Below are 18,502 nucleotides of genomic sequence, written 5' to 3'. Positions count from 1 at the left end.
ACAGAGAGAGAGAGAGAGACACAGAGAGAGAGAGACAGAGAGAGAGACAGAGAGAGAGACAGAGAGAGAGAGAGAGAGAGAGATACAGAGAGAGAGACAGAGAGAGAGAGACAGAGAGAGAGAGATAGAGAGAGAGAGAGAGAGAGAGATGGGGAAGAGAGGGAGGAGAGGGAGAGCCGAGAGAGAAAGAGAGAGAGAGACAGAGACAGAGACACACACACACAGAGAAAGAGAGAGAGAGAGAGAGAGAGAGAGAGAGAGAGAGAGAGAGAGAGAGAGAGAGAGAGAGAGAGAGAGAGAGAGAGAGAGAGAGAGAGAGACAGGGGGAAGGCAGAAAATATAGATGGGCTGCATGAACTGAAGGGCACTCCAAAGGATAATGGAAAGTCATATAATGGAGGCAAAGGATTGCATCATTTAAAGAGACAGCTGTACAGTAAAGAATGTGAGGCTTGGAACCTGATGGCCAGAGTATGAATTATTTCCCTTCGAGATGCCCCCTCTTTTTAACTTCTCTAGTTTTGATGGAAGTCCCACTAACCTCGTACTTATCCAGGCCCACAACATGGGTATCATTCTTGATATCAAATCCTTTATGAGCCCCTTCTTGCCTTTCCAGTCTTCTGACACCAGTGATCCTTGCCTCCTGGCTGTTTCTTTCACCGGACACTTCATCGAGTAAATGAGATATGTAGCTCCTTTATATGACTCCAAATGTTTTCACTGTCTATCCTCCACAGCTGGAATGCTCTCCCTTTTTATCTATCTCTTCCTTCTGGCTTCTCTGGCTTCTTTTTACATCGCTGCTAAAAATTCTACCTTCTGCAAGAAATCTTTTCTACTCCTTAATCTGAGTACCTTCTCTTTTAAAAATTATTCCCAATTTCACATATATGTATACATATATACATATGTATATATATGAGCCTTGTTGCCACTCCAAGAAGAAATTAGAAAAAAGTTAAATCAGAAAGCAAAAGAAGAATATGGATAGGTACAAGCTAAGCATGCAGCTAAGAAACAGGAGTTTGAAAAAAAAAAGAAAATAAGACAGAGAAGCACAACAGTGCTATAAAAAAAAGAAAATGGAAGCATATAAAATATTGAGCAAAAAAACAGAAAAAAGGACAACCAAATCTGAACTTCCTAATGGAGTATCTTCTGAAGAAAATACAAGAGAAAACCTAAAACACATATTTTGTGCTATAATAAATATTAAACATTTAAAAAAGGTATTGAAATTACCGCTCTCTCCCCATTAGACAGTAGGCTCTTTGAGAGGCAGGTTTTTTTTGGGGGGGGGGGCAAGGGAGGCATGTTGTTTGTTTGTTTGTTTGTTTATTGCTTTTTTTTGTATCCCCAGAATTAAGCATAGTAAATGCTTAATAAATTCTAGATTGAGTGATCTCTGCCTTCCAGAATTCTGAGTTTCCTTCAAGGTTTTTAGATCAGGTATCACTTCCTAATCTGTATCTTTTCCTTTATAGTCCCAAAGAAAATGTAAGCTCCTTAAAGGCAAGGACTGAGGTTGTGTTGTTTGTTTGTTTTTTGTCTTTGAGTCCTAACAGAGTGCTTGTCACATGATGCGCACTAAAAAAATGTTTGTTGAGTTGACAAATGAAGAGTTTAAAACTAACCAAAAAAAAAAAAACATTTCTCACATTTGTACTGCTGTTTATATGGGACACATGAGTTGTAAGTGAGCTGTCATATAGATAAAAACTTTGCCATGGCCAACTGTGTTATAAAAAAATACACGTTAATAAAAGGGCCTGTGTTCTATCTAGAATAGAAAATAGCACTAGCTCTGCTACCCTGGGCAAGTCATTTAGGCCTGGTTGCCTCAGTTTCCTCAGCTGTAAAATGATGTGGAGAAGAAAATGGCAAACACTCCAGTGTCTTTGCCAAGAAAACCTCAAATGGGATCACAAAGAGTCAGCCACAACTGAAAATTGATAAAAAATATGAAGTGTACTTCACAGTTGGAATTGTACAAGGATAAAACCAAGTCCCTTTGTCTCATCCTCTACTATTCTCATTCCCTCTCATTTTTATGCCTTCCTTAAGTGTGCCAGCACAGTAAGGACATCTTAGTTATGTCTAAACAGGGAGCAGAGAGAAAATAGTGAATGCATCTGCTGAAAGCTTAACTGTCAAAGCAAGTTTGGGAAGTCTCTAAGTGATTCTCCCTGATGTATCCAAATAAGCTTAGATAAAGGGTAGAATCTGAATTTAAGAAGGTTTGGGAGGGGAGCAGGAGACCAGAAGGAAATAGAAGTAAGAGTAATGCTAATATTCAATATGAAGGAAAAAATATAATTCAAAAAAGTCCTTGGAAGAAAATTATTATTTAAATGCAAGATTTATTATTAGATTTGTTTTTGTTGACAAAATATACAAGTATGATATTTATTCTAATGGATAAGGCATTTTATAAAACTCTTTATTTTAAAAAATGAAGTTTAAACATTTTATTGGATGTCAAGGATCTTTCATTACTATCAAAAATTTAAAAATCCAGTATTAAAAATAATTAAAGCACTGTTCTGAAGCAGAAACTCATTTAAATGATAAAGAGCATTAAAAACTAGCTAAATCTTTGGTCTGGGATTTTGGTTGTAGTTGTTATGTTTGGGTTAGGGTATTTTTTTTTAATCTTCTGGAAATTCAAATAGTGCTAGAATAGCTGCATAAATTTGCAAGACAACATTATTATCAGCTCTGCTTTCTTTAAAGATAAAGCCAAAAGATGTATTGCCTTTCTGAATACTCAAAGGCCTCTATGGCCTTAATTAATCCACCTCCCCACATCACTCTAACTTAGCATAGACTGAAAAGGAAAATGACTTAAAAAGCAATTTTGTTAGGGGAAGGAGAGGCAGGCTCAAAGCCAAAAAGATCTGAGTTTTAGTCCTGCCTCTGGCTCATATTGGCTAGGTGTTGTTATTCAGACATTTTCAGTTGTGTCCAATTCTTTGTGACCCCCATTTTAAGGTTTTCTTGGTAAAGATACTAGAGTGGTTTTGCCAGTTCCTTCGCCATATCATTTTACATATGAGGAACTGAAGCAAAAAAAAAACCAAAACATTCAATGATTTGCCCAGGGTGACACTACTATTAAGTGTCTGTGGTCAGATTTGAACTCAGGAAGGTGAGTCTTCCTGACTCCAGAGGTGGCACTCTACCCATTATGCCACTTTTGTTATTGTTGTTCAGTCGTTCAGTCATTCAGTCATGACCAATTCTATGTGGCCCTTTTATCCTCCGCTCTCTCTCAAAGTCTGTCCAAATCCATGTTTGTTGTTTCCTGGACACTGTTCATCTCAGACTCTGCTGTCTCTTGCTTTTGTCTTCAATCTTTCCCTACATCAGGATTTTTTCGGAGTCCTCTCTTTTCATGGTATGACGAAACCATTTAAGCTTTAGTTTCAGTATTTGATCTTCTAGCGAAGAGTCTGAATTAATTCTTTAAGCATTGACTGATTTAATCTTGTCTAAGGACTCTCAAAAGTCTTCTCCAGCACCACAATTTGAAAGCATGAATTCTGTATCAACTAACTTTCTCTTTTTGTCGGAGTGACCTTCAGCAAATCACTTACCCTCTTTTTGCCTCAGTTTCTTTATCTTTAAAACAGAAATAATGATAGCACCAATCTCTCTGGATTGTTATGAGGCTCAAACAAGATAACTGACTTTAGCTTTTCAAGACAAAGTACTAGAACTTGTACTTTTGATTATACTCTGAGCTACCCTGTGTTGGATTGTTTTTCATTTTCAGACTTCTTTAGCCGTTCTTAGAACACATTGATTCTCATTTTTGGATGATCAGTCAATAAATATTTTATTAACTGTCTGCTCTGTGCCAAGCACAGTGCTATGCCCTAGAAATACTTTTAAGAAAGGTAAAAGACAATCCCTGTTGTCAAGAGGCTCAGAGTCTAATAGGAGAGACAATGTGTAAACAAGTATGAAGAATCAGCACTATTCGGAATAAAATGCTGATAAAAAACAGAGAGAAGGCACTAGAACTAAAGTAGAGCAGGACGGGCTTCTTCCAGAGAGTGAGAGAATTCATCTGTGATTGGAAGGAAGCCATCGAAGCTAGGAGGTTGTGATGAGGAAGGGAATTCCAGGCATGGAAGACAGCAGAGGAGAATGTCTGGAATCTGGAGATGGCATCTCTTAGTCAAAGAACAGCAAGGTCAGTACCCCTGAATGGAAGACCATGTCGGGTGGGTAAGGGGAAGACCGAAAAGGTGAGTCAGTCAGTAAACATTTATTAATTGCTTGCTAGGTGCAGGAACTGTGCTAATTGTTGATAATAGAAAAAGAGGTGAAAGGTAGTCCCTGCTCTCAAGGACCTCATGATCTAGTGGGCAAGAAAGGTCCAAGTTGTTTTTGATTGCCAAAAAGAAGATTTCATATTTGATCCTGGAAATAATAGGGTTCTGGTGACGTTTTATGGTATTGGGAATGGAGGGGTAGAGGGAGGGAGGAGGTGGTAAGATCAGATCAGATGGAGGATGGACTGACTAGAGTGGGGAAAAGTCTTGAGGCAGAGAGGCAACCAGGAGGAAGAATATTGAAATAATCCAGGTGTGAGATAGTGACAGAGGCAGCTAAGTGGCACAGTAGACAGAGTGCTGCTGGGTCTGGATGGAGTCAGGAAGAATCATCATCCTGAATTCAAATCTGACATCAGATACTTACTAGCTATGTGACCCTGGGTGAGTCACTTCATACCATTTGCCTCCGTTTTCTCATCTGTAAAATGATCTGGAGAAGAAAATGGCAAATCATTCCAGGATCTTTGCCAAGAAAACCCAAACAGAGTCACAAAGAGTTGGACACAATGGAAACGAGTGAACAACAAGGTGGTAATAGCCAGCACCAGAGTAATGGCATTGTCAGAGGACCTCATTACACTTCTTAACCTCTAGGAACCTTTTTAATTTCATCACCCTCAAAATACTCACCTACTGGATGGGAATCTCCAAATCTATTTTGTGTCTACACTACCCAATCACTGTTATCATCTTTGTTACTAAACAAAAATAAGCAAATTATTTTGAATATAGACTAGAATTAGACTAAAGAATTAAGTAAACCTCTCAATTCGTGGAGGATTTGGGGGGTGGGGAAGGTTACCAAAAGCTAGTATGAAAAAGCAAAATAGTTTATCTTGTCAATCTAGGAGGCAAAATTATTAAAAGGAAGTGGGGAACCAAATTACTTTTTAAATGGCTAAAAAATCTAAAACTAAGTTTTTATATTAGAAATGAATGAGTTACTTGAATTGATCTTAAAAGTTATCAAGTGTTTTAGTAACCAAAAGCTACATAAAATATAGTATTTTGCAGCATCAAATACATAGTTCACATTTCTTTCCTATAAAGGATTTATTCTATTTTATCCTATTGGGGAAGACTTAAACATCACGTTTACTCACCTTGTTCAAAAGAATCATGAAATGTATCCATCATGAGGTGGGCATTTTCTTGCAACATTATTTATTATATTCCTAATTCCACTGAAAAAAAGGTCCCTAGGAAACCCATATGTATCACATATATCCACAAACTAACAGTTCAATTGGGGTGGGCGGAGACAGGGTTTTTTCCAGATTACATGTTGATACAATTTTTAAGAATCATTTTTGACATTTTGCAATTCATGTTTTCTTCTTCCCACTCCTCCACCTTCCCCAAGACAACAGGTTATGTGTTATCATAAGATACTTGTTTTCATATGTATCATGTAAAATAAGACATATATCGTTTACACTATAGAAAAATTCATGGAAGAAATACAGTGAAGAATGGCATGCTTCAATCTGCATTCACACTCCATCGGATCCTTCTAGAGTGGCGGATAGTCCTTTTCTTCATGAGTCCCTTGCAGTTGTCTTGGGTCCTTGCGCTGTTGATAATAGTTGTCATTCACAGTTGATCATGGTACCCTGTTACTGTGCACTATGTTCTCCTGGTTCTACTCACTTAACTTTGCATCACTTTATATGTCTTTTTCAGGGTTTTTTTTTGTCTTCATCTTGTTTGTCATTTCTTATGACACAATAGTATTCCATTAGAATTTTATATCATAACTTGTTCAGCCATTCCCCACTTGATGAACATCCCTTCAGTTTCCACATCTTCCTATGCCACCACAAAGAGCAGCTATAAATATTTTTGTACAAGTAGGTCTTTTTTTTCCTTCTTTGTTCTCTTTGAGATACAAATCTAGTAGTGGTATTGTTGGAACAAAGAGTATGCACAGTTTGATGGCCATCTGGGCATGGCTCCAGAATGGCTGTATCAGTTCACAACTCCACCAATGATTTTTTAGCATCTCCTCCAACATTAACAATTTTCCTTTTTGACCACATTAGCCAGTCTGATAGTTGTGAGGTGGTACTTCAGAGTTCTTTTAATTTGCATCCTCTAATTAGTAGTGATTTGGAACATTTTTCCATATGACTAAAAATACTTTTAATTTTTTCATCTGAGAATTACCTCTTCATGTCCCTTGACCTCTATCTGTCTTTGACAGGGTTATGAACCAGATCCTGGTATCACCAAACTAGCAGAAAAATATGCCAAAGAGGTATGATTTACATTTTAAAAAAATAATACTGTCTTCACATTTCAAGGATCGTTGTTTAATCTGCTCATTCATTTATGCTAGCATGGTACCAAGCTGTCTCTGACATCTGATCCAATGGAAGCAGCCCAGGGGAGCAATGTCTTAATTACAGACACATGGATAAGCATGGGACAAGAGGAAGAGAAGAACAAGAGACTACAAGACTTTCAAGGCTACCAGATAACAATGAAGGTAGAAATCGATGCTTCTCGATAGGTTCATTAATTCCATTTATAAAGGCAAGAACCATAAAATTACTCTTTCTCTTCAGGGAGAACAGGGTGTCCTTTTCTTCTCTACTAAAAAACTCCTTGTCCTTCTGTGGGGATTTTGTCCTTCCCTCTCAGTTTAGCTGTGCCCTTTGCAAAGAGATTCTTGATGCAGCAAAGCTGGGAACCAGACATTTTCACAGTGATCAAAAAAAAAGTATCATTGCAAGGCATTGGAAATCTAAAATAAAAATACATCAATGACACTTTTTGAGCCATATAATTTCTTAGAAATTTCCATTAGTTTTAGTCTTATTCTCTATTATGTCTGCTTTCTTAAATCCCTAAGAACCAAAATGTATTGTTCTGGGATTACATTTCGTACTGGAACCTCTTCAGTCACAGTCCTGATCCAATTTTGGGATATTCCCTAAAAACCTTGAAGGAAATCTATTGCCAAATTTGTTTAGGTTTAAGGATCAAAAGATCATACAACTAGAAATGGACTTCTTAACGTTTTCTGTGTCATGGACCCATTGTCAGACTGATGAAGCCCCTTCTAAGAATAATAGTGTTTCTAAATACATAAAATAAAATATGTTAGGGACGTCAAGAGAAATTAATTATTTTGAAATGTAGATATGATTGTTTTCCAAGTTTAGGGTCCTCTTAAAAATCTATCAATGGGGGCAGCTAGGTGGCCCAAATGGATAGAAAACCAGGCTTAGATACAGGAGGTTTGAGGATCCAATCTGGTCTCAGATACTTCCTAGCTGTGTGACCCTGTGCAAGTCACCTAATCTCAACTACTCTTTTGCCTTAGAACCAATACTTAGGATTAATTCTAAGATGGAAAGTAAGGGTTTAAAAATAATAAATAAATATGTTTTACTCTCTCATTGGACTCCTTGGGCTGGAGAGGGGACTCCAGATGAAGAACCCTTGATCTAGAACTAGAAAGGATCACAAAGGTCTAGTCCAATCCTTCCATTTTACAAATGATAGAAGAGCATCATAGACATTAAGTGACTAAAACCTGGGCTCCTTCCACTATTCTATACTCCCAGTCATAAATCTATTCTGATGTATCCCTACTACAAAGCTGGCCACAAATCAGGGGAATCTCTCTGGTGCTAGAACAGGAGGTTTGAGGAAAGCAAAGGGTTTAAAACTGGAAGGAATTCTGGTGATGATCTACTCCAGTACCCTTCATTTTACAGAAGAAGGAACTAAGTTCCAAAGAGTTACTTGCCTCTAGCCCCACATAGTTAATGGCAGAACTAGGATTAGAACTCAGGCTTCTTGATTCCGAGGTAAATTTTCTTTTCATTTTTTTCTATATTTTATATTCAACTTGATATATAATCATTGTGTATATGTGTGTGAGAGAGAGAGAGAGAAAGACAGAGACAGAGACAGAGACAAAGACAGAGACAGAGACAGAGGGAGGGAGTGAATGAGATATCTTTCTCCATACCAGTTCACCACAGTTTCTGGAGATTCAGAAAAATGTCTTGGGCTTGGTCCCATAGTAGTAGGAATAATATAAATCTCAGTTGGAAAGTAGCAATTGGGAAAAATGATAGAAATGTGATTTTTTTTTTGTTATATAAGGAAAATAAAAAAGGTAATAGCTGTTAAAAATATAATTTTGGGGAGGCAGCTGGGTAGCTCAGTGGATTGAGAGTCAGGCCTAGAGACGGGAGGTCCTAAGTTCAAATCTGTCCTCAAACACTTCCCAGCTGTGTGACCCTGGGCAAGTCACTTGACCTCCATTGCCTAGCCCTTAACACTCTTCTGCCTTATTGGCTCCAAGACGGAAAGTAAGAGTTTTTAAAATTAAATTAAATTTAAATATATATATTAAATTTTCAGGAAACAACTATGAGACAAAACTAAAATAATTAGGACAAAAATTGAAAATAATCAGAACTATAATCTAAGAATTCATTTTTTGAATTATTGGAATTAATATATTTAAATGTATGTAATGGGCCATAATCAAATATTCAGACTTGAGATTTATGTATGATTCTCAAACAGCTTTTTTTGTAGATTCAGATGAGCCTCTTACATTTGGCCGTATATTACATTGGCCATTAGATTGTTTCTTCTACTAGAGAACGTATCATATGTTTCAGTGATCTGAAACTTATCCTGGGACTAGAGATAACTAATCAATGAGAAAGCATTTACCGACACCTCTTTTGTGCTGGCTATTGCGCTAGATATTTTGAAATAGACAAAGACAAAGAAGCTTGACCTCAAGAAGCAAATGAAAGGATTCACACTGATTCCCACCTGCCACAATCAGAGATCTCCTTGCCTTGACCTCTTAGAGGTACTTCCAGCATTGTGTTTGTTGAAAGATCAGCAAGATGCTAAGAAATGCAAGTGTGCCATCACACATGGTGTGTTCAGCCAAATACTGAGTTCTCATTTACCATTTCCAACATCTTTTTTAAATTTTTTTCTTAGACAGCAGGAGTAGCTGCTCCCAACTGGACATTTTTACACTGCTTGCCCAGAAAACCAGAAGAAGTGGATGATGAAGTATTTTATTGTCCAAAGTCACTGGTATTTCCAGAAGCAGAAAACAGGAAATGGACAATTATGGTAAGAACTAAGCTGAGCTTAGCCTTAAAGTCGGGGAGTTTAAGTGATTACCCAGTTATATACACTCTCTACTAACTGTCAGAAGCAAGATTTGAAATCAGGTCTTCCTCGAAGCCTAGTACCATATCAGGGATTCTTAATTGATCCATTTTGTTTGTTCAGTCGGGTCTAATTCTGTTCATGACAGCACTTGGGGTTTTCTTTTTTCCCATTTGAATTAATTTATTTAGTCAATTTAGAACATTATTCCTTGGTTATAATAATCACATTATTTCCCTCCCTCCCCTCCACCCACCTTTCCCATAGCCAACACGCAATTTCATTGGGTATTACTTGTGTCCTTGATCAGAGCCTATTTCCATGTTGGTGTTTGCACTAGGATTTTATTTAGCATCTACATTCCTAGTGATATCCCACTTGGGGTTTTCTTGTCAAAGATACTGGAGTTATTTGCCATTTCCTCCTCAAGCTCATGTTACAGAGGAAAGAATTGAGGCAAACGGATTTAAGTGACATTTGTTGTGAGGATCAGATTAGATCATATTTGGAAAGAGCTTTTTTGCTGTTGTTCAATCATTATTCAGCCTTGTCCAACTCTTGTGACCCTATCTGGGGGTTTCTTGGCAAAGCTACTCTAGCTGTTTGCCATTTCCTTCTCCACAGATCTGTGGATAGATTTCAGAGTAGGGGTCAAGAAGTCTATGAAATTAGATGGGAAAGAAATAACATCTTCAGTTTCACTATGATTCCTTTCCTTTGCATTCCAATGTATGTTATTTATGCATTCGAAAACATCATGTTTAGATGTCCAAAAGCTTCAGAAAAGTGCCAAAGGGGTCCATAACATACAAACAGGTTACTTTACAACATATTGTCTTTTTCATACTAATAATATAATTGAGATATAGTAGATGTTCAACTTGATCAACTATATCTGTTTTTGGAACTAAATTTTGGGTACCTTTGCATGAAAGGGAGAATTTCAGTATTTTAGACTTCTAAATTTGATTTACTAGATAATGAGAATAATTTTTTGTTCTTGCAAGTCTTATACACAGTCAATTATCTTGATTCCAAAAAAAAGAGTTTGTGGTCTAACCATGTTAGTTCTATAATAAAGGAAGTGGCATAATAAATGCTTTTGTTTTTGTCAGAAAATAATTGGATCACCAATGATGATCTGGCCTTCATGATCTTTGAATTTTTTCTTCCTTTGAAATTCAGAAAGGAATTCTGGAAAATAGTAAAGCATACTGAAATAATATTTGCATAGATACTGGCTGTTTCTGGCTGGAGGAAAAAAAACAACACCATATTTAAGCCTTATTGCAAAAAGGCATTTTGAGCTAATTACATTACAAAAACATGGCCTACCTAATTCATCTCAGTCCTTGTACACAAAACCAATATTGCGGCCAGCTTTGCTAAAAATTTAGAGCTAATATTCTAAGGTCTAATTCTATTTCCTTCATAGAGATCGTTTCCACATATAGTCTCATAAATAACAGGAAAAAATGAAAGAGAAATCTCAGTCTGAGCCCCCACACTGAGCTATCTCTCATGGATAATACAAGGTATTTTGTCAAAAGATGGGAAATGACTGATTTTTAAGTGGTTGAAATGGCTTTAAAGCATAGATGCTGACTTTTATAGTTTCATGGCTGGGCGTGATTGGGCACATTTAATTCACTATCTTCTAACTGTTTTTCCCCCATGCATAATATTCTGTACTTGAGTGTGTGTGTGTGTGTGTGTGTGTGTGTGTGTGTGTGTTTGTGTAAGTGTTTGTGGGTACGTGCCCACAATTTGCTTTACTCATCTGTATTTTAACAGACATAGTCCTCAGCTAAACCAATCTCTAGGACCTTTCCAGGTGCACAAACACAGTTTTTTGTTGTTGTTTGTTTGTTTTTTGGATGAGGTTTTGTACACTGTAAAGCTTTGTCCCTTTAACAACTTCTTTGCCAATAGAGTGGAATGGAACCATCTCTGGATCTGGAACCAGAATATACATATAAATCCAATTTTGCAAGTCCCTCATTACCTATGCAACCTTAGCCAAAGAATTCCCCTTCTCTGGGCCTCATTAATAGTTTCCTCATGTACAAAATGTTGAGATTTATCTAAGGATTTTAAAGTTTCTTCCAGCTCTAAATCTAGGATTCTCTGCGAAAGACCCTTCCAAAGTGGTTATTAACCCAAATAACATCCTTATTCTCTAAACAAGAGGCATCAACTCATGGCCCAGGAGCCACACAGAGCCCACAACATTCCTGGGCAGAGCCCAATGCAAACCAAAATGCATAGGGGAAATTATTGAACAAGACATTCAACAAAAAGTTAAAATAAGAATAAAACTACAATAAAGCTACAACTAAGTCAATAGGTAGCCTCATGAGGATCGTTGTGTATGGATTAGTGGCTGCCATTTCTATCTCAGTTTGACGCCACCACTCTAAACCAGAATACATCGCTTTTAGATTATTTGGCTTTTCCCAGGAATTAGTGATGTTGCCAAGGAAGGCAGCGTCTCCCTGTCTCTAAGGGACAGAACAGGGCAGAGTCAGCGGTCCTCACAGAGACCTCAGATGGGTTTGTACCTTTGCCAGCAGATTTTGCTGTGAAGATGAAGTGAAAAACACAAGGAGAAATCTGATTCCAGAAAGAGCTCCAATGTGGATGCTGAAAATACACAGCAATATAGTTGAGAAAATGGTCACATTTTATAGAATCCCCAAGTGCCCATTTCTGAGGCCATTAAAAAATATGAGATGCGATTCCTGGGACTCAGAAAAAAAAAGGTTATAAATTTCACATAATGTGATAAGCAGGTCATCCACAAAATAATCAACTTATACAAATACTTTAAATATATTTCTCCTTAAGTATTGTTGCCATTTTCATAAAATACCTCCTCTAGGAAGCCTTTCCTAATGCTACATTCAGTATTTTTGGAGTTCGTGGCATAAAAAGAATGATGAAATTGGAGTTGCAGGAACCTGAGTTCAAATCTTGCCTCTTCTACGCACTGGGTCACTGTAGGCAAGTCACTTAACTTTTTTGGACTTCATTTTAATAATCAGTAAAATAAAGGGGTTGGACTAGATGACCTGAAAGATGTCTTCGCAATGTAAATCTGTAACCCTAGAATATAGAACAGGGAAGGATCTTTGAGATCGTCTAGTCCAACCCTTTCATTTTACAGATGAAGTTATTGTTTACCCATTTGAGGTTTTCTTGGCAAAGATACTGGAGTGTTTTGTCACTTCCATCTGCAGCTCATTTTACAGGGGGGAAACTGAGGCAAGCAGCATGAAGTGACTTGCCCAGGGGCCACACAGCAGAAGCTTGAGTCTTCCTGACTTTGGTCCAGCACCCTCTCCACTCTGCCACCTCACTGTGCCACTGTTTTAAAGATAAAGAGAGAGGCTAACAGACGCATCCAAAGTAATACAGCTAATCAGAAGGAGAATTAAAATCCAAATGCAGGTCGTCAGATTTTGAATTAAAGAGTTCTCTATACCATCTTTTACCTCTCCAATATATTGATTGTGTGATATTTTATATCATTATATATCACATTTGTGAGTATGTCTTGTCTTACTCCTAAACTAAATTCCACAAGGGAAAGAATCATGTTTTCTCTGAACTCCGTGTCTCCCACAGCGCCTAGTGCATTCCTCTATGGACATTAAATATTTAATAAATCATTAAAATAAAATTCGAATTGATGTCATTTTGTAAAGAACAGTGTTCTGGAGGCACAGGCTTGCACCCCAGCTTTGATTTAGTAGGCTGGGTGGCACAGCGGATAGAGAATTGAGCCTGGGGTCAAAGGACTTAAATTTAAAACCAACCTTAGACTCTAGCTGTGTGACCCTGAGCAAGTCACTTAATCCCAGTTGCCTAGTCCTTCTGCCTTGGAATCAATACATAGTATTGACTCAAAGACAGGAGGTAAGCGTTTTGTTTTATTTTTTTTTAAAAGGTAATCACAGCTAGCACTCTAGTATCTGCTTTTTCTCTCTTCAACCCTAGAATTATTCCTTAAGAAGCACATGGATTATTTGTGTAACGGGGCCAGTCTGCTCATTCTTGACCTTTCCTCATCTGAATAAAAACCAATGTGGCACAGAATCCTCCCCTTATCCTTTCAGATGTTTCAGCATCTTGACAAAGCACAGGCTGAATGGTGATTTGCTCGGGAAAGCTCATTTTTCTCCCAAGCCCGTTTTCCTCCCTCCACCTGGTCCTCTCATGTCACATTCGCTTCTGATGTGTATTAATTTCTCTCTTTTTCTTTTCATCCCCCCTCAGGCTGTCATGGTTTCCCTGCTGACAGATTACTCACCACAGCTGCAGAAGCCGACATTTTGATGCTTTGGCTCCGACCAAAGGGGGGAAAATATTCTGTAACAGCAGCATATTCTAGTCCAAGGAGAGGGGGAGGGAGAGGAGGAAGAAGATCAAAGAAACACGAGCCACCCCCTAATAGAGCCAATAGGCGGATGGAACAAATTCGTGTTGCCGCTGTGGAATCCCACCCGATATTGAAGCTGTCATTGGGGCTATTTTTTTAATCTGTAAAAGCTCCCTAGGGTTCGTGTTCAGCTCGTACTTCCCAACTGTCATTCAGTGAATGAATGTGAGCATTCATTTAGCCATCGTCCGCCCCCTCGGCCCAAGAGAACAGAATTTCCAGAGCAGGTTTTTGGTCTTATTTGTACCAGCCTACAGCGATTTGCCCATGAAAAGCTGTTGAGTAGATCTGTAAGAATAAAAATAATCCCAACAGTCCGTCTGTGTGGCCGTGTGAGATGTACAAAACGCTTTCCCCATAGTGGATCGCTGAGCGAGGGAGGGAGTGAGTACAGGTTGCCTCCATGCCTTCTGGGAAGCACGCAGCCATCCTGACCCTCCGGCGAGGCCAGAGGATGGCCTCCCAGATGGACTCTCGGAGCTCTCTTGTGGAGGAGGCTGTCGATAACAAGACGGCTCCGCCGTGGCCGAGCTCTGCCATTCCTCGCCAGGAATCTCGTGGCTCTTCAGAGCACATGTAGAGTTACAAGGCTGGGAGAGCCCTTGCAGAGAGGGCAAACACCTTTGTTTGCACAGTCAAGTACAAGCCCGACAGGGGACAGAAGCGAAATTCTTCCCAACCGCCCGACAGCCGCCAACAGTCTAAAGGGCTTGAATTTTGTCTTTGGACTTTTTGTCTTTCTGCCACCCTCTTCCGACATTAGCTGTGTGACTAGGGACAAAGATTTCTGGAGGTTCTTTCTTCCACAACATGGTGGTCATGATGCCCATAGTACCCACTCAGGGCAGCAAGGTGGCCCAAGAGAGAGCGTGCCGCTGGGCCCCGAAGTCGGGAAGACTCATCGTCCTGGGTTCGAATGTGGCTTCAGACACTTCTCCAGGGCAAGCACTTACGCTGTTTGCTCTCAGCTTCCTCCTTTGTAAAATGAACCGGAGAAGGAAATGGCAAAGCGCTCTAGTACCCTTGCCAAAAAAACCCCAGATGGGATTATGGAGAGTCAGATATATCTGAAAAGTGACTGACAAAATAATAGCTATTTCTGAAGTCGGCTGAGAGAGCCAGAGACTTGGCAAATTTACACCTCTAAGCACATATAAATCATTATCATTATGACTACAATTCACTTCCAGATATTCTTGTAAGGCTGTTATAGCTGAGGAGATATTCCTTTCTTTAGTTTCTAGTTTTTTAAAACCGTTACTTCCATCTTTGAGTCAATATTGCATATTGATTCCAAGGCAGAGAGTGATAAGGGATAAGCAACAAAGGTTAAGTGACTTGTGCAAGATCACACAGATAGGAAGTGTCTGAAATCATATTTGAACCCAGGACCTTTTGTCTTCAGGACCAGCTTTTTATCCATTGAGTCACCTAGCTGCCCCTCTACTTTCTATTTTATTTTCCTAATTGCATGTAATATCAATTTCAACATATGATTTCCCTAAATTATAAAATCCAAATTGTCTCCTTTCCTTACTTCCCTCCCCTGGCATGGAGAATGTAAGCAATTTGATCTGGGTTGTACATGTGTGATCATTCAAAGCATACTTCCATATTGGTCACTCTCGTAAGAGAATACTCATATCCCAGACCTCAATAGTTTCTATTTATATGACCTAAGTCTATGCTGTTGTATTGCTATCTTGGAATCAAAATCAAATTTGTGTATTTTGAATAATTGTAAAACATCATTTTCCTGTCATTTAATCAGCCCTCAACAAGTCAGTGCTTCTTCACTAGGAAGAGTAAAACACGTAAAATCTCTTCTTCTTCGGCATTCCACCTAGTGGTATGATAGGTGTGTATTGACCAGCTAAGACCTTAACAAATCAGCAGGAGATGAATTATGTAGGAGATGTTCAATGAAAAATCCACAAAATTGTTTATGCAAAAAAGTCTTATGCAGTCACGTGAGGTCAAAAACAATTGCCCCATAAACTGCCAGGAGTGACTTTGACTTGACGTGTAGAGGGCATTAATACAAGGCAGTTACTGGAAAAAATGGAAAGACCGGAATTGAGCTAAATTTCCCCAAGGAAGAGCGTAATCTTGGGAGTAATTGAACTTGAACTGTGAAGCCTTTCATTGCTCTTGCTGTCAAAGGTAACTGCTGTTTAGAAACAACAATATCCAGAAGTAGTTTCCAATTAGGAAAAACACTTAAATGGCACAACCGTTCCTAGGGAGCACACTGAAACAAATGGGCATGTTCCAATGCCATCCTCATCCTGTGTCACACATTTTAGGGTCTACGCTTTGTCTCAAGAACCACCCTTTGCCCCCATGTTGCTATTTGGCCCATTTGCCTCTTACCCCTTGTCCTTAGAAACCCCCTTCTCTCAGGAACACATTCTCCTACTTAATGAAACCTGGCTCATTCCTCAGAATGCCTCCTCCTTGGCCACCTCGGATGTCCCCCAGCATGAAAGGTTGTAAGGGGGCAAGATCTGTTCTGTGCCGATGGTGCCAATTGTAGGGTGGCAGAACCTCTGGAAGAATCCTGAGATACCAAAGAAAGAGGGGCTCATGCCATCTTGGTTATTATTAGGTTTTATTGGTATTCATTGGGTTAAGTGGGAGAGTTCACTCGCAAATCTAGTCCTGAGTGGCAGCAAGACAAATTAAAATGGATCCTGGCACCTGCTTTCATGCCAGACCAGGTATTGTCTAGAAACAAAACAAAGAAGGCATGGTGCCAAGGATGGCCCAGAGTCAATGCAAGTTCTCCCAGGCATGGTTGGAGCTTCTTTTGCTACTTACATTGACTCAAGGTAGTTTACATTCTCTGTGGAATCATAGGTCACATTCCCAGGCTCTGGCTCCTATCATACGTGGGCTCTAAGTGGAAGGTGGCATGATCTTCCCCACTGCCATTTCTGTGTCCTTCCTCAGTCACCATTATTCCACTGCTGCTCTTCCTCTGATGTTCACTCCAGTTATTGATATAACCCTGTCTAATTTCTTGAAACTGAATTTTTAATCCTGGTGGCAGGAGTCACTAGAATTTATCCAGTAGAGAGGGGGCATGGTCAGATCTGCATTTTGGGGGGGGGGGAGACTTTGATCCTAAACTCTTATTCTTCCAGCCCTCAAGTCAGGTTCTTTCTTAAAGGAATTTAGCATAATTTCTTGTCATAACCAACCCCTGTGCTCACATTTAGAGACTTTGCTCTTCATGTTGATGCTCACCCAAATTCACCCATTTCATTAGCCTTCTTAGCTTTCCAAACCTGCATATTCAGTGACTCCGTCATGCACAGGAATGGCCACAACTTATACTTCAACCTCACCTCAGACTATTTCACTGATGTGATTCTATACTCTAAAATCTTCTTGGTCAGTCAGACAGTGAAAAGGAATTTATTAAGTATTTATTACATGCTAGGCACTGTGTTAAGTACTGACTGAGAATGCAAAGGCAAAAAATAGTGCCTACCCTCAGGAAAATGACAAGTAAATAACTAGGTACACCCATGGTGTCAATAAAGGAGGTAGAAGGTCATCTGAATGAGCAGGCAAGGTAGCCAGCAGAGGCTTCCTGAAAAAGATGGACTTTGAGCAATTTGGAAGGAAGCCAGGGAAACCTGGTGATGAAGGTAAGATGGCAGAGCATTCCAGAGGTGAAGTGTCATGTTCAAGGCCAGTATGCAGGATTGTTGAGTATGTGGTAAGGAATAAAATGTATGAAGCCCAGAGAGGTAATAAAGGGACAGGTAATAAAATGCTTTAAATGTCAAACAGGATTTTATATTTGGTACTGGAGGGAAGAGAGAGTCACTGGAGCTCATCCAGGAGAGAGGAGACATTTTATAAAAAGGATTTTAATCATAATTTCTTATCCCTCCATCTTTTCCTCCACCTCATTTCTCCTCAGTCTATTTTTTGTCCTCTCCATGACCACTAATCCCTCCATCCTTCCTTGCCTATTGCCTGTGTTCTATCTTCACTTTCTTCCCATAGTTTGACCCCATTCTTGATCCCATTCAACTGTACACTGCCTTCTACCAGGGATTCCCTCTCCTGTTCCTCCACTGCCCTGTTGTTCATGCCCTTCCAATCCTTGGGTTCCCTCCACCATCCATCTTCTCTGCTGTGACTTACAAGTGACAGGATGCTGTGAATGATCGTCATGAAGCTGTTGCTTGGGTCCATGACAAAATCAGGTTATCTCATTTGAATTGAGCCCTCATTGCTGAATGGGAGTGTTTTAATTGATTTATTTTATTATATTCCCTGAAGTGTTCCAAACTTTCTTCTTTCTCTTGAAGCCTCAACCTTGTCTCTCGGCAGATGACTCCATTTCTTTATTTACTGAGAAAACAAAAGCCATCTTTCATAGGCTCTCTTCTCTTTCTCAGACTTCCTGTATCATCCCCTCCAATGCTTTATTTCATAGAAAAAGATCTCTTTTCCTTTCCAAGCTAACACCTCTACTCTGGTCTTTATTCTTTTCTTATCTCTGGAAGTCAGTTCCATCCATCATTCCCAATCCTAC

General features: G+C 39.2%; 1 protein-coding gene across 1 annotated transcript in view; it reads left to right on the top strand.

Annotated features, from left to right (window-relative positions):
* OTC (ornithine transcarbamylase) overlaps positions 1-14,264 on the top strand; it is an 83,008-nt gene extending 68,744 nt beyond the window's left edge. Inside the window, exons 7-10 of the mRNA XM_001378992.5 lie at positions 6,550-6,603; positions 6,685-6,834; positions 9,330-9,467; positions 13,785-14,264. Coding sequence (XP_001379029.1) covers positions 6,550-6,603; positions 6,685-6,834; positions 9,330-9,467; positions 13,785-13,844 — 402 coding nt within the window. The 3' untranslated portion in view covers positions 13,845-14,264. The remainder of the gene's footprint in view (positions 1-6,549; positions 6,604-6,684; positions 6,835-9,329; positions 9,468-13,784) is intronic.
* The last annotated feature ends 4,238 nt before the right edge of the window (positions 14,265-18,502 follow it).

Source organism: Monodelphis domestica, chromosome 4, assembly GCF_027887165.1.
Source record: "Monodelphis domestica isolate mMonDom1 chromosome 4, mMonDom1.pri, whole genome shotgun sequence".
Lineage (NCBI taxonomy): Eukaryota > Metazoa > Chordata > Mammalia > Didelphimorphia > Didelphidae > Monodelphis > Monodelphis domestica.
Note: the sequence above shows the minus strand (reverse complement) of the source record. Positions and strands in the feature narration are given on the sequence as shown.